Source organism: Amblyraja radiata, chromosome 20, assembly GCF_010909765.2.
Source record: "Amblyraja radiata isolate CabotCenter1 chromosome 20, sAmbRad1.1.pri, whole genome shotgun sequence".
NCBI lineage: Eukaryota > Metazoa > Chordata > Chondrichthyes > Rajiformes > Rajidae > Amblyraja > Amblyraja radiata.
In genome coordinates, this window is record NC_045975.1 from 10806335 (window position 1) to 10822179 (window position 15845).

At 49.3% G+C, this 15845-nt stretch overlaps 1 protein-coding gene across 1 annotated transcript in view; it reads right to left on the bottom strand.

The window, feature by feature from the left end:
* Positions 1-9711, bottom strand: part of mapk8ip1 (mitogen-activated protein kinase 8 interacting protein 1) — an 87376-nt gene extending 77665 nt beyond the window's left edge. Inside the window, exon 1 of the mRNA XM_033038799.1 lies at positions 9451-9711. Coding sequence (XP_032894690.1) covers positions 9451-9530 — 80 coding nt within the window. The 5' untranslated portion in view covers positions 9531-9711. The remainder of the gene's footprint in view (positions 1-9450) is intronic.
* Positions 9712-15845: the final 6134 nt, after the last annotated feature.

The following is a 15845-nucleotide window of genomic DNA, read 5'->3' on the forward strand; positions in this document are numbered from 1 at the left end:
GAGTTTGAACATTTAGTAAAGTGCCAGTGGTGACAATAAACATGTTGTGACACTTGAAATAACACCGTGCATCATACGTCACCACGCCGCATCACGCCGCGTCACGCCGTGTATTTTTCGGTGACCTGATACGTCAGTCAATGATGCCGGCAGTCGCTGAAAAAAATTGCCAAGTGGGACAGGCCCTTTAGAGGATGGTGGTTGCCTAGAATTAGCTGCCAGGGGTGGTGGTGGAGGTAGATAAAATAGTGGCTGTTAAGAGCCATTTAGATAGGGACATGGATATGCAGGGAATGGAGGGATATGGAGCAGGTGCGGGCAGGAGGGATTAGTTTAAGCAGGCATTACATTTGGTACAGATGCCGTGGGCATAGGCGCCGTGCTATGTTCACTTCACTTCCCCCACCTGACCCCAGGCCTACATAAGCTAGGAGGCAAAAGCTGAAGACAGCAAGGCCTTTGTACAACCAAAGCTGGCACATGCTGTGGGCAACTCCCTGATGTCAGAGCAGAGAGAGGTTTAGCTTTTGAGTTTAGTTTAGAGGTACAGCGCGGAAACAGGCCCTTCAGTCCGCACCGACCAGCGATCGCCGCACGCTAACACTATCCGACACACACACGGGACAATTTACAATCTTTACCAAAGCCAATTAACCTGCAAACCTGTACGTCTTTGGAATGTTGGGGGGGGGGGACAGGAGCACCCGGAGAAAACCCACGCAGGTCACGGGGAGAACGTACAAACTCTGTACAGACAGCACCCGAGGTCAGGGTTAAACAGGGGTCTCCGGCGCTGTGAGGCAGCAACTCTACATCAACACTCGTGACGTACCATTGGCAATGTCAGCATCACGTGTCTTTGGTTTTACATGAGTGCTCAAAGGTCAGACATCACCAGAGTTAATGCATGTTAACATCCCATTCGCTTCTCCGAGAGCTGTCTGTGGCTGTAAATCATATTTATGTCCTTGCACAAGAAGGCACGAGGTCTTCGTCTACATTAGCTGATGAATCATTCCCCTCCCAAATAATATTCTGCTCACCCACCATCCACTCTGGTCAGAATAATACGTTCTTCCCACATTATACCCCGCCTGCTGCCTCCTTGTACACTCTGTGGATGGCACGACTGTGATCTTTCCACTGGCTGGATAGCACGTAACAAAAGCTTTTCACTGTACCTCGGTACACGTGACAGTAAACTAAACTCAACTCAACCCACTGCCCAGATCCTTCTCAAAACCTTTTAGCGTTTCTATTTTCCACCCGGGTCTGTATCGTCAGCAAGTCTAGCGAGATATCAGTGAAGGACACAAAGTGCTGGAGTAATGCCCCTGTCCCACTTAGGAAACCTCTGGAGACTTTGCGCCCCACCCAAGGTTTCCGTGCGGTTCCCGGAGGTTTTTGTCAGTCTCCCTACCTGCTTCCACTACCTGCAACCTCCGGCAACCACCTGCAACCTCCGGGAACCGCACGGAAACCTTGGGTGGGGCGCAAAGTCTCCAGAGGTTTCTGTTCAGGTTTCCTAAGTGGGACAGGGGCATAACTCAACAGGTCAGGCAGAATCTCTGGAGAACAAGGAGAGGTGGTGTTTAGGGTCCAGACTCTTCTACCACCTGTTTCTTCTTCCCAATCCCAAAACGTTATCTATCCACGTTCTCCAGAGATGCTGCCTGACCTGCTGCGTTACTCCAGCACTTTGCATCTTTTTGTGTAAGCCAGCATCTGCAGCTCCTCGTTTTTTACAGGTTGGTGAGGGAACAGTGAGTAAAGTGGCAGTAGGTAGAGTCCACTTTGTGCAGTCTGACAGCCATCCACACTGTCTGCAACTCCACCATAATTCTGGGCAACACAGAGGCTCAACACACAGTGAGGCTGCCTCGGTTTCTCCCACATCCCAAGGATATGAGGGAAGGTCGATTAGCTGCTGCAGGGTGAGGACAAAACGAAAATCTCGGGGATTTTACGATGAATGTATGAGATTGAACAATTTGCCTGGGGACGGGGTGGTGGGAAGTGGGGGTTCGAGACTTCGGACATACAGCATGGAAACGGGCCCTTTGGCCCAACAAGTCTATCACCCATACCCTGGAGCTATCCTACACACTAGGGACAACTTACCAAAGCCAATTAAGCTACAAACCTGCACGACTTTGGAGTGTGGGAGGAAACCGGAGATCCGGAGAAAACCCACAGGAAGAACGTACAAATTCCATACAGACAGCGCCCATAGTCAGGATCGATGCCAGGATTGTGGGATCTGCAACTCTACCGCTGCGCCACTGTGCCGACCGTTCGTGGTAGAAGGGGAGATGGGACTGCGTGCCTAGGAGCCGGCACAGATCCAACGGGGCCGAATAGCCTCATTCTGTGTCGTCAGCAGTCACAATAGTCTCCCTATATGAAAATAAACCATTTATTCCCACTTTCTTTTCTGAGCATCAACCAAGTCTCTATCCTTGCTAACGCAGCACCCAGCTACAATCCACTTCGACTGCACCCACTCATTCACCCCACTTGATTCACCCTCAAAGGCTGCTGAACAATTCATCTATATATGAAGAAGGGTCTCAAGCCGAGACATCACCTATTCTTTTTCTCCAGAGAAGCTGCCTGACCCACTGAGTTCCTCCAGCAATTTTGTGTCTGTCTTTAATTTCCCTTCCACGGGGCCATGTTGAGTCTGCTTCATGATACAGTGATTTCCTGAATGCCCTGCCCTGTATCCCAGAGCAGCAAATGCTGGATCGTCCCAGATTACTGGCCTATGGTTCTCTGGTCATCCACAAAGGGTGTACAATCCATTTGAAACACAGCAGCAGCATTGATGACAATTTCACTAGACACTCAAGGCTAGGTAGGTGTTGTCTCTTAAAAGAGAAAAGCTCTCATCTCTTAGATGGGCAGTTGTTTAATAGAACAGGGTAATCTTGCAATAAATTCCCACGTTCTTCGAGTTTGGCTTGATCCTTGCAATGTGGCATCCCTTCCCCTGCTCCCCTTCAACTGCCCTCCCTGGTGGGATCAATTGCTGGCTCAGTCCCTCTCTCCCATGCTCTCTCACACACACACACACGCACACGCGCACACACGCACAGACACAAACAGACATGCACACACACAAACAGACACACACACAGACAGACACACACAGACACAGAGACACACAAACCGACAAACAAACACAAACAGACACACAAACAGGCACACAGACAGGCACACACACACACAAACAGATACACAGACAGGCACACACACACACACAGACACAGACACAGACACAGACACAGACACAGACACAGACACAGACACAGACACAGACACAGACACAGACACAGACACAGACACAGACACAGACACAGACACAGACACAGACACACAGACACAGACACAGACACAGACACACAGACACAGACACAGAGACACACAGAGACACACAGACACACAGACACACAGACACAGAGACACACACAGACACAGACACACACACACACACACACACACACACACACACACACACACACACACACACACACACACACACACACACACACACACACACACACACACACACACACACACACACACACGTTGAGCTCACCAATCATATTCACGTTTTGCCTCTTTGTTCAGCACCAGTGGAGCCCAGCAATAATAATCGCCCGTGCTTCCAGCTGTATTCTCTGTTGCTCAGTCAATCAGGCCAGCTGCTCACACTTGCATTTGGTCCTCCAAGGCCTGCTGGATATTGCAGTTATGAACCATTGTAACTCCCCTTCCCACACTGACGTCTGTGTCCTGGGCCTCACCCACGGCTAGTGAGACCATACGCAAACTGGAGAAACACCACCAGGGGCGGCACAGTGGTGCAGCGGTAGAGTTGCTGCCTAATTGGCCTGTCCCACTTGCGCAACTTTTTCAGCGACTGCCGGTACCCGTCATAGGCCGTTGCAGGTCGGCGAACATTTTCAACACGCTACGACTATTTGGGCGACTGAGGAGACAACTCACGACCATACAGGTGACACCCTGGTGACATGTCGCTGGGTGAAGCCTGTATGGTCATGAGTCGTTGCCCAAAGAGTCGTACCTAGTTCTGGTCGCCACTGGATTTTCAACATGTTGGAAATTTTCGGCGACCTGTGACGACCTATGACGGGTGCCGGTGGTCGCCGAAAAAGTCGCGTAAGTGGGACAGGCCCATTACAGCACCAGAGATCCGGGTTCAATCCTGATCACGGGTGCCTGTCTGTACAGAGTTTGTACATTCTGCCTGGGTGTGTTTCTCCTGGGTGTGTTTCTCCAATTTCCTATCACACTCTAAAGACGTAGATTAAGTGGCTTTGGTTAAATTGTAAATTGTCCCGGTGAGCGTAAGATAGAGTTGGTGCGCGGGAATTGCTGGTCGGCGCAGACTCGTGGGGCCGAAGGGCCTGTTTCGATGTGACCTTACTATGACGGCCAGGGCAACATCTACAGAGAGTAACAAACCAGCCTGCCCACCAGTGACCACATCTACACCACATTGCCTGAGGAAAACAGCCAACATAACGATACGATACGATAGAACTTTATTTATCCCAGGAGGGAAATTGATCTGCCTACAGTCATCATAAAACACAAAACATAAAAGATGTATTCAAGAGAGAGTTAGATATAGCCCTTAGGGCTAACGGAATCAAGGGGTGTGGGGAGAAGGCAGGAACGGGGTACTGATTCTGGATGATCAGCCATGATCATATTGAATGGCGGTGCTGGCTCAAAGGGCCAAATGGCCTACACCTGCACCTATTTTCTATGTTTCTACAAGATACATGAAATTAAATTAAAGTGGTGGGTGGAAAGGGTTGGGGATGTGCAAAGATCGGGGGGGGGGGGGGGGGGGGGGGGGGGGGGGGGGGGAGAGTCAGTCTACCACAAGACAGAAGGTGGAAGAGTCGTACAGTTTGATAGCCACAGGGAAGAAGGATCTCCTGTGGCGTTCTGTGCTGCATCTTGGTGGAACCAGTCTGTTGCTGAAGGTACTCCTCAGGTTGACCAGTGTGTCATGGAGGGGGTGAGCTGTATTGTCCAGGATGCTCCGCAGTTTGAAGAGCATCCTCCCTCCAAGACCCCCTCCCATGAACCCAACTCCACCCCCAGGATAGAGCCAGCCTTCCTGATGAGTTTGTTAATCCTGTTGGCTTCAGCCAACTCACAATAATCAACGACCATTCACAATCCGGTCATTCCTTCTTCTCCCCTCTCCCGTCAGGCCAAGCATACAAACGTTTGAAAGCACGTACAGTAGCAGGAACATCTTCTTCACGGCTGTTACCAAACTACCGGACAGTCATAGAGTTATCATAGAATGATACAACGTGGAAATAGGCCCTTCGGCCCAACTTGCCAACACCGACCAACATGTCCCAGCTATACTGGTCCCACCTGCCTGCGTTTGGTCTATATCCCTCCAAACTTGTCCTATCCACGTACCTGTCTACCTGTTTCTTAAACATTGGGATAGTCCCAGCCTCATCTACCTTCTCTGGCAGCTTGTCCACACACCTATCAGCCTTTGTGTGAAAAAGTTACTCCTCAGATTCCTATTAAATCTTTTCCCCCCTTCACCTTGAACCTTTGTCCTCTGGTCCTCGACTCTGGGCAAACGATTCTGTAATTTATTCCTCTCGTGATTCTATACAACTCCCATAAGCTAGGGTTTAGTCCTGATCTCCCAACCTACCTCATTGTAAACCTTGCACTTTTTCTCTGGAGCGCTACTGCTACAATGCTGCAAAACTGTATTCTCTACTCTGGTTGTATCCTCTTGCTTGACCTGTTCTACTTGATTGTACTAATGTCTGGTACGGTTTGACTGAATCGCACACAAACAAAGCTGTTCACTCTAACTCGGTACACATGACAATAATGGGCCTGTCCCACAGAGACGACTCTTTAGGCAACTGCCAGGGACTCATTTTAATGGAACTCACATACGACACCTGGCGACAATCTACGACAACAAAATTTGTCGCCATTGTTGCCGAAAAATTTTGAACATGTTGAAAATTTTGCGGCAGTCCCCTGTAGTCACCTAAGTGGGGCTGGACCATAATACGCCATTTCCAAAACCAATTCTGAACAGAGATTGTGGGGGAGAAAGTGATATGAAATCTCAAGTGAACCAGTTTCCTTCTCATTCAACACTCACTCAGATTGTTGGGAAGAGATGAATCATTAACAGATAAACCTCAGGTGGCAATGATCTCATTTGGATAGCCACAGATTTAACACAGAATTGCACAAACGGCCGTCAGTCTTTGATTCAGTTTTATTTTTGGACTATTCCTTTGTGGGTCGACAGGTGCCTTGTTTCCGTGGGCTGGGTGCTAATATTTCACAAGCATCCTCTCCCTTTTACGTACTGCAGCTCAGAAGAGGTGATGTTCTCACTAAAATCTACAGTTATCAGGCAACCTAACAGACGTAGACGAGGGGAAGGCCTTTTCTTGGGACATCCTGGGGGCCAGCAGGACAAGGCGAGGTGGATCCTGTGGCGTGGTTCCCCGGGCAGACTGCCCAGCTTGTCTGGCGAAATGCCTCATCACCAGAACCCCTCTTGGCTGGCGATGAGAGGGGCCCTCCCAGTCAGATCCTTCCTGCACAATCGGAACCTCACTACCAGCGCACGTTGACCCCGGGACGGCTGCTACGGAGAGGAGACGGTTGCCCACCTTTTCGCAGTGTGTTAGTGTTAGTGTGTGGGGATGGCTCCTTGTCGTGGTGGAGAAGCTTATGTGCACCCGAGTTCCTGAGAGCGATGCCGTCTGGAGCTATGCTCCTGGTAGGGCCAACCATGGCAGTAAGGTCGAGGGGGAGGTCTCTGACAAAGAGCAATCCAACCAAGACCTCAACGGTGGAACAGACGGAGGACGATGGCTGACCTTAGTGGAGCGTCACAACGGCTGGGAAGGCGGATGAAGGCTGCAGCAGAAAAGGGTCTCCTGTCATCTTGGACTCCATGCCACTGGATCCTGACCCAGATCTGTCAAGCTGTCTGTGCACCAGTCTCCCCACGTTAAACAAAGTCACGCACAGGCGTCCTCCATGAGAGGACAGTCATACTCGTTTTGAGTGTCCGCCGATGATGATGGCCGTTGACTGTTGAAATGCAACTTTTTTTCCCCATTGGGTAATAAGCATGGTGGAATCCTGCTGAGCGGAAAATGGGTTTGTGTATATTAGATCAATTAGGGACCTTGCATTTAAGGAATAGCACCCTGGAGACACCCGTGGTCAGCCATGACCGAAGGGGGCCTAAGAAGCTAAGAAGTGGGGATCGCTGGTTGGCATGGGCACAGTGGGCCGAAGGGCCTGTTTCCGTGCTGTATCTCTCTAAGTGGGGTCCAGGACTGATCAAAGGCCTTGGTTCCATCCTCAGTGGATGCCTCGTGAGCTTTTCTCAATTTGTTCTCCATTCCCACATTCTTGCATATCCCTAGCTCTGGGATTCCCACCTGATATCCAATGCCCCCTCTCCATTGAGGTAGATTAAATCATCAGGGGTGAAGCTAAAGTGAATGGACACAGTCAATTCCCCAGCGTAGATAAGTCCAGAACCAGAGAGCATGGACCTAAAGTGCAAGATTTGAAAGAGAGTTTGGTTTAGTTTAGACACAGCATGGAAGTAGGCTCTAGAGCCCACCGAGTCCATGCCGGCCAGCTCTCACCCATACTCTGCTTCAATCCGACACACCAGGGAAGTTTTACAGAAGCCAACTAACCCACATCCTGTACGTCTTTGAAGTGTGGGCGGAAACCGGAGCACCAAGAGAAAGCCCAAGCGGTCACAGGGAGAACGTGCAAACTCCGTACAGACAGCACCCATAATCAGGTTTGAACTCTGGTGCTGTGAGGCAGCAGCTCTACCACCTCGCCACCGTGCCGCACTAAAGAGGGAATATATAGTGGTGGTGCCTCAGGGGCTATTTCTCCGTTAAGAAGGTGGCTTGTATATGAAATGAGCTTCCAGAGGAAGCTGTAGAGCAGTGGTTCTCAACCTTTTTTCAGTGATGTACCCCCTGTGAAATATTTTTTCAGCCAAGTACCCCCTAACCAGCGCAAAAATATAGGCCTACATATATGTAGGCCTATATTTTAAAATCTCACGTACCCCCTGGAGTGCCTTCACGTACCCCCAGGGGTACGCGTACCCCCATTTGAGAACCACTGCTGTAGACAATAGACAATAGGTACAGGAGTAGGCCATTCGGCTGATCATCCCCAATCAGTACCCCGTTCCTGCCTTCTCCCCATATCCCCTAACTCCGCTATTTTTAAGAGCCGTATCTAGCTCTGTAGAAGTGGTGATACTTTAAAAAGACATTTGAACATGGATGATATAGATTTGGAGGGAAGTGGGCCAAACGCAGGCTACAAGCTCAGCTACAAAACCTGGTCGGCGTGGACAAGTTAGGCGGAAGGGCCTGTTTCCATGCTGTGTGTGACAGCTGGGACAGCAGCATCTGTCACCTGAATAATGGCACCTTCTCACTGGAGATTTGACGCTGAGAATTCTCAGGCTGTGCAAAGGGCCTAACAACATTGCCTGGAGGTTACCAGCCCGGTAGACAACACAACACTCCCAAGTTCCCAATGAATCCCTTGCCCTTAAGTGTTAAAAAGCCTCCTGAGATAGACACAAAAAAGCTGGGGTACCTCAGCGGGACAGGCAGCATCTCCGAAGAGAAGGAAGGGGTGACGTTTGGGGTCGAGCCCCTTCTTCATTGCTGACTGCTTTAACAATACATACACCGATCAGTCGATCCCTTCCTCGTAACGCCAACACACACTCACACTCACACACACGAACCACAACATTATTCGCTCCAGAAAATAACGCTGCAACGTTCAGGAGTTTGCATTAAAAAACAACGCTGCAATTTCAGGGATAGGTTTGACTGCATTTGAACAGAGGATTTAAACCAAACCCACCCACCCATCCTCTCGCACAATGTCCACGCCCTAGATTTCTTTCCAGGCAGATAACATGGATAACACTGCAAAACACACGTTGCACGGAAAACAACAGCGCTAAATGGATTGAAAAGAACATTAAACGCCCATTTGTAAGCAGCGTGCAGTGATTAAAGATGAGAGAGGGGAGGGAAGAGGCAGGTGCTACCCCCAGCATCACCCCCCCCCCCCCCTCTCTATCTCCCCCTCTTCCCTCTCTCCCACCCTCCCTTCCCCTCTTTCACACCCCCTCTTTCACACCCCCTCTCCCCATCTCTCTCCCCATTCTCTCTCTCCCCCCCTCTCTCTCTATCTCTTTCTCTCTCTCACACACACCCTCTCCCTCCCCCCTCTCTCCCCTGACACGGGTTTATTCCGGGCAGCGCTGCCCCGTTGGCTATGAACGGGCCCGGCTTTCAATGGTGTAGCAGCGAGCAGCGGGATCCAGTTTACCTGCAGCTTCCCGGCGACGTGACTCGGAGCCCCAGGAAGGGAGAGACAGGCGGGGTGTTTATGGAGTCGGTATCCGCCATCCCTTCATTCCTGCTTCTCCAGTGGTACCTTCACTGCATCAGGCTGTCGGCAGCAAAGATGCTGGAGCAAGAGACGGCAGCATCCCGGGTCCACATCCTGACCTAGCGCCGTCTCCCACTGCACTCCACCACATCAGTCCCTTCTCCTTCTCCTTCTCCTTCTCCTTCTCCTTCCCCTTCCCCTCCCTTCCCTTCTCCTGCCCCTGCCCCTGCCCCTGCCCCTGCAAGCGGAGGCTGCTTCAAGAGCGATGATACGACGTAGCCGGGTCACACCCAGCTACACACTGATGTATCAGATCATCCGCCCACCTCCGCAAACCCAGGCAACAACCTAAGGGCTGACAATCACCCCACGACACTTCTGTGAACAATCTACCTTAGTGGGGTAGGAGAGAAGATAGATTTTAAAAAAAATCTATAAAGGTTGGATAGGCTGCTTTTTTAAAAAATCATAGAAAGATGAAAAAGTCTGAAAAAGTGTCTCCACCCCAAACGTCACCTATCCACAGAGTCATAGAGTGATACAGTGTGGAAACTCACAGTTGGCCCAACTCGCCCACACTAACCAACATGTCTCAGCTACACTAGTCCCACCCGCCTGCGTTCAGCCCATAATCCCTCCAAACCCATCCCATCCATCCATGTACCTATTTAACAGTTTCTTAAACGTTGGGATAGTCCCAGCCTCAACTACCTCCCGTGGCAGCTACACAGAGGCGCAGCGGGAGAGATGCTGCCTTACAGCGAACGCAGCACCGGAGACCCGGGTTCGATGCCGACTACGGCTGCTGTCTGTACGGAGTTTGTACGTTCTCCCCGTGACCTGTGTGGGTTTTCACCGAGATCTTCGGTTTCCTCCCACACTCCAAAGACGTACTGGTTTGTAGGTTAATTGGTTCGGTAAATGAAAGATTGTGGGTAGAGGATAGTGTTAATGTGCGGGGATCGGAGCGCTGGTCGGCACGGACTCGGTGGGCCGAAAGGGTCTGTATCCGCGCTGTATCTCTAAACTAAACCCACCACCCTTTGTGTGCAAAAGTTACCCATTAGATTCCTATTCCTATTAAATCTTTTCCCCTTCACCATAAACCTATGTTCTCTGATCCTCGATTCCCCTATTCTGGGCAAGTGACTCTGTGCATCTGATCTATTCCTCTCATAATTTTATGCACCTGTATAAGATCACCCCTCATCTTCCTGCGCTCCAAGGAGTAGAGTCCCAGCCTGTGCAACCTTTTCTTACAGTTCAGACCCATGAGTCCTAGAAACATCCTCGTAAATCTTCTCTGTCCCCTTTCCAGCTTTCCAACTTGTTCTCCAGGAATGCTGCCTGACCTGCTGATGTGACTCCAGTAATTTGTGTCCTTTTGAGTATTAACAAGCATCTGCAGTTCTTTGCTTGTACGTGGAAAGGTACAGCAGAAGTACAGGCCCTTCGGCCCACAATGTCTGTGCCCAACATAATGCCAAGTCAACTCATCTCCTCTGCCTGTAAGCGATCCATGGCCTTCCATTCCCTGCATGTTCATGTGCCTATCTAAAATCCTGTTAAACGCCACTATCATATCTGCCTCCACCACCACCCCTGGCTGTGCGTTCCAGGCACCCACCTCTCTCTGTGTAAATAAACTTCCCCCGCACATCTCCTTTAAACCTTGCCACTCTCACTTTAAAGCTATGCCCTCTACGCTTTGACATTTCCACCCTGGGGGAAAAGGATTCTGCCGAGATTCTCTTTGCAACTTGGGAGGCTGAGGGATCACCTTACTGAGGTGTTCAAGATCACGAGGGGCTTCGATAAGGTGAACGCACACAGACCTTTTCCATGGACTGAGCATCCCACCAGTGAAGGGTATTGGGTTAAGGTGAGAGGGGAACGATTTAAGAGGGATCTCAGGGGCAACTTTATTACTCAGAGGGTAGTCGGGAAAATAACAGGATCAGAGTTTTAGTTATAGATACTAGACTAAGTGGGACCCATTGAGTCCCAGCATCACACGGAAGGGCTGGCCCCCCAATGCAATATTCCACCTCTCCACCAATTCCAATATTGGTGGCCAGTGGAGGGGTGGGTGGGAGGGAGGGGGGGACTTTCTGGAGCGCTAGTATGGGTGTCGTGGGCTGACGGGACTGGTTTACAGAGGCCTAGTATGGACATTGTGGGCCGAATGGATTATTGGACTGGCGGCTCAGTCACTCAAGCCTGTTGTGCTGGCAGCTCACTCACTCACGGCTGGTGGGCTGGCAGTTGACTCACGGCTATTCCTTGAAATTCCATTTCAAGCAGGGTACAAGGCCACCAAATTCAAGTGCAATTTCTTACCACTTCAAGCAGGGTGCAAGGCCACCAAATTCAAGTGCAGTTTCATACCATTTCAATCAGGGTGCGAGGCCACTAAAGACAGCGAGTCGTGACCTCTCCCTCCTCCATCTTGCAGAGACTGAGCCACGCACACACTTCTGGATTTTATAGTCCCTCCCCCCTCCCACCAGAAGGGGCGTGGCCTTCAAGGCGTGATTGACAGGAGAGAATCTCAACATTTTTTAAACACTAATAACTCTTTTATTTTTCATCGATGGGAAAAATCCTCTTGTCCTGTGCAGCGGAGGGGGATTCTTGATAAGATGGCCAGAAATCATAGCCGTAAGCAGCAGCGTTTTTTCTAAAATCAATATATGAGAACAACAGGAAGTGGTCAAGATCAGACTTTTAGTAATATAGATAGATATAGATAGATAGATAGATAGATAGATAAGCTCAAATCCGACGCAATGAAAATTTTGCTTGCTGCAGTATCATAGACTCGGACAACACACGAAACTTCAGTTATAAATAAATGATATATAAATAATACATGAGCTCCATATGATCGTGAAAAGAAAAAGACTGCAACAGAAAAAGACAGTGCATATCACAATTAGTTTAGCTTCCAAACAAAATGCTGGAGTAATTCAATGGGTTAGGCTGCATCTCTGGGGAAAAGGAATAGGTGACATTTTGGGTGCGAGACCCTTCTTCAGATTAGTTTAGTTGAATTTAATTTATTATTGTCACGTGTACTAAGGTACAGTGAAAAGCTTTTTGGTCAGCAACAAGACTATACATGTTTACCATCAAGCCGCCCACTGTGTACAGTTACAGGATAAAGGGTATAACATTCTCTTCAGGATGAAAGCAGGCCCCTCGGCCCACCGGGTCAGCACTAACCAACGATCACGACTAGACTCCAATAAAGTCCAATTATAGATAGTTCAAAGGACTCCAATGAGGTAAGTTGGAAATCAGGATCGCTCTCTAATTAGGAAACAAGTCCATGATCCATAGCGTTCTGTTGTTGACATGGAATTAGGGCCATGCAGGTTGGATCAACAATGTGATGATAGTTGTTCCTGAACCTGGTGTTGTGGGGCATCATGGTCGGCACGGATGAATTGGGCCGAAGGGCCTGTTTCCGTACTGTTTGACTATAGTTCTATGACTTGACCTCCTGGGACTGCTGATGAGGAGGCTGAGCGGACGTTAGAATTTAAATGTGCTTTACCAATTTCAAACTGGGTCATCATCGAACTTGCCCACTTCTGGCCTCACGATGCATGGAAAGTGGAGTGGATGGGCTTGGCTGGAGACTGGCTGTTGTGATGGAATCATTGAGTTATGCACAGCAGGGAAACAAACACTTCGGCCCATCAAGTCAACACTATCTTCTCAAGGGAAACGAAGGGTGAGTAAGAAATGCTTCTGAAAGTAACTGAAGAAAGTAGTTTCGTAGGAGTTTGTACGTATTTTTGGAGTTTGCACATTCTCCCAGTGACCTTGGGGGTTTCCTCTGGGTGCTCGGGTTTCCTCCCACATTCCAAAGACGTACAGGTTTGTTCACTAATTGGCTTCTGTACATTGCCCCCAGTGCACAGGATAGAACTAGTCGTGTGGGCGATCATTGGTTAGTACTGACCCGGTGGGCCGATGGGCCTGCTTTCATGCTGCAGCTCGAAACTAAACTAAACTAGTCTAATATTAATGCCAAAGTATTACTTAGGCACCAATTCCACTGTTAGCTATCAATGGCTTCTTTTGAGATCCACATCTATGAAAGAAGACACTGCCTCCTGCAGTATTTGCTTGGCTCTGCTCACTTTCTTCAATGTCCAGAAGCTCACAGAGTAAACAGTGTAACTACCGCACGGTGGCGCAGCGGTAGAGTTGCTGCCTTACAGTGCTTACAGCACCAGAGACCCGGGTTCGATTCCGACTGCGGGTGCTGTCTGTACGGAGTTTGTACGTTCTCCCCGTGACTGCGTGGGTTTTCTCCGAGGTCTTTGGTTTCCTCTCACACTCCAAAGACGTACAGGTTTATGGGCCAATTGGCTTGGTAAACAGTGAATGTAAAAATTGTCCCTAGTGTGTGGAGGATAGTGTTAATGTGCGGGGATCGCTGGTTGGCGCAGGCTCGGTGGGCCGAAGGGCCTGTTTCCACGGTGTATCTCTAAACTAAACTGCAGCAATGACAACAGTGAAAGGCTGAATAGAGTGGATGTGGAGAGGATGTTTCCACTGGTGGGAGAGTCTCACACCACAGGGCACAGCTTAGGAATAAATAGACGTACCTTTAGAAAGGAGATGAGGAGGAATTTCTTCAGCCAGAGGATGGTGAATCTGTGGTCTTCATTGTCACACATTGTGGAGGCCGTTGATGGATATTTTTCAGGCAGAGATAGATAGATTCCTGATTAGTACGGGTGTCAGGGCTTTATGGCGACAAGGCAGGGGAATGGGATTAGGCGGAAAGGTAGATAAGCCTTGATTGAATGGTGGAGTAGACCTGATGGGACTTGATGGGCCGGGCAAACCAGCGGAATAATGCAAGACTGTAGTGCAACCTCCGAGCAGCACAAAATAATATCAAAGTACAATACCGGAATAAAGTGGAGTTAAGAATAAGACTGCCTGGCAGCATCAGTGGATCTCGCATGATAGATTCACGGGATACATTGGAGTAGTGGTGAGACGGGGCTGCTTTGTTAGAAGTACCAACATGCTTTCTTATAAGAAAATTCATCATATCGCCAAAGACTCTTACCGACCTTTACAGATGCACAGTAGAAGGCATCCAAACCGGATCATCATAGCTTGATTGTACTCAAGAGTAGTATTTGATTCGACTGGATAGCACATAAACAGAGTTCAGTCCTGCATCTCAGTGCACGTGACTATAATAAACCAGGACCAAATACACTCCCTCCCAACTAATACCCATGAAAACAAAAATGACGGAAAAATATGAAGACTTACATGTGCGTTCATTCATTTATTGATTCGCCTGAATGAACTTTGCATTCTACATTGTTAGAACAATGAACTTGTAGAATAAGTCAGATGGGGGAGGGGGGTGGATGTGGGGGAAACTATTTAAAATCTCCTTCCTCGATGGAGATGCGACTTTTTCCGTTCCGTATCTCAGTCCGCACTGCGGCCTAACATCGTGGAGATAGCGGTCCCTTTGCTGAGGATCAACTTCGGGAGCTCCAACCACGGCAGCCCGCAGACTTAACACCATGGAGCTCGCTGTCCCTTGGTTAGGGATCGACTTTGGGGAGCCCCAACCGCTGCAGCCCGCGGACTTAACATTGTGGAACTTGCGATGCCTTTGCCAGGGATTGACTCCCGGAGTTCCAACCGCAGGAGCTCCGACTGCCCCAATCGCGGGAGCTTCGATCATCCCAACTGCGGATAGTTCGACTGCCCAGACCGCGGGAGAAAAGGAGGGAAGAAGGTAATTTGTTATTGCCTTCCATCACAGTGCCCTGTGGTGGATGTTTATGTTAATTTTTATGTAGTTGTGTGTCTTGTTGCTTTTTTGATATGACTGTATGGCAAATCAAATTCCTTGTACGTTTTTACATAGTTGGCTGATATGTTAATTACAATTACAATTAGAATGTATTTAGTATTTAACGATACAGCTTGGGAACTGGCCCTTCGGCCCACTGAGTTGACTCTGACCATTGATCACCTGTTCAATGTTGTCCCACTTTCCCATCCAGTCCCTACACATGAGGTGCAACTTACAGAGGACAATTAACCTCCAGACCCACATGTCTTCGGGATGTATGAGAAAACCAGAGGACACGGAGGAAACTCACACGGTCACAGAGAGAACGTGCAAACTCCACACACAAACGGCATCTGAGATCAGGATTGAATCTGGGTCTCCGGCGCTGTGAGGCAGCAGCTCAACCTGCTGCGCCACTATGCTGCCCACATCAGTAATAAACACATTTTTAAAAATCTCAGCTCCTTAAATTTGCACTTTCAAC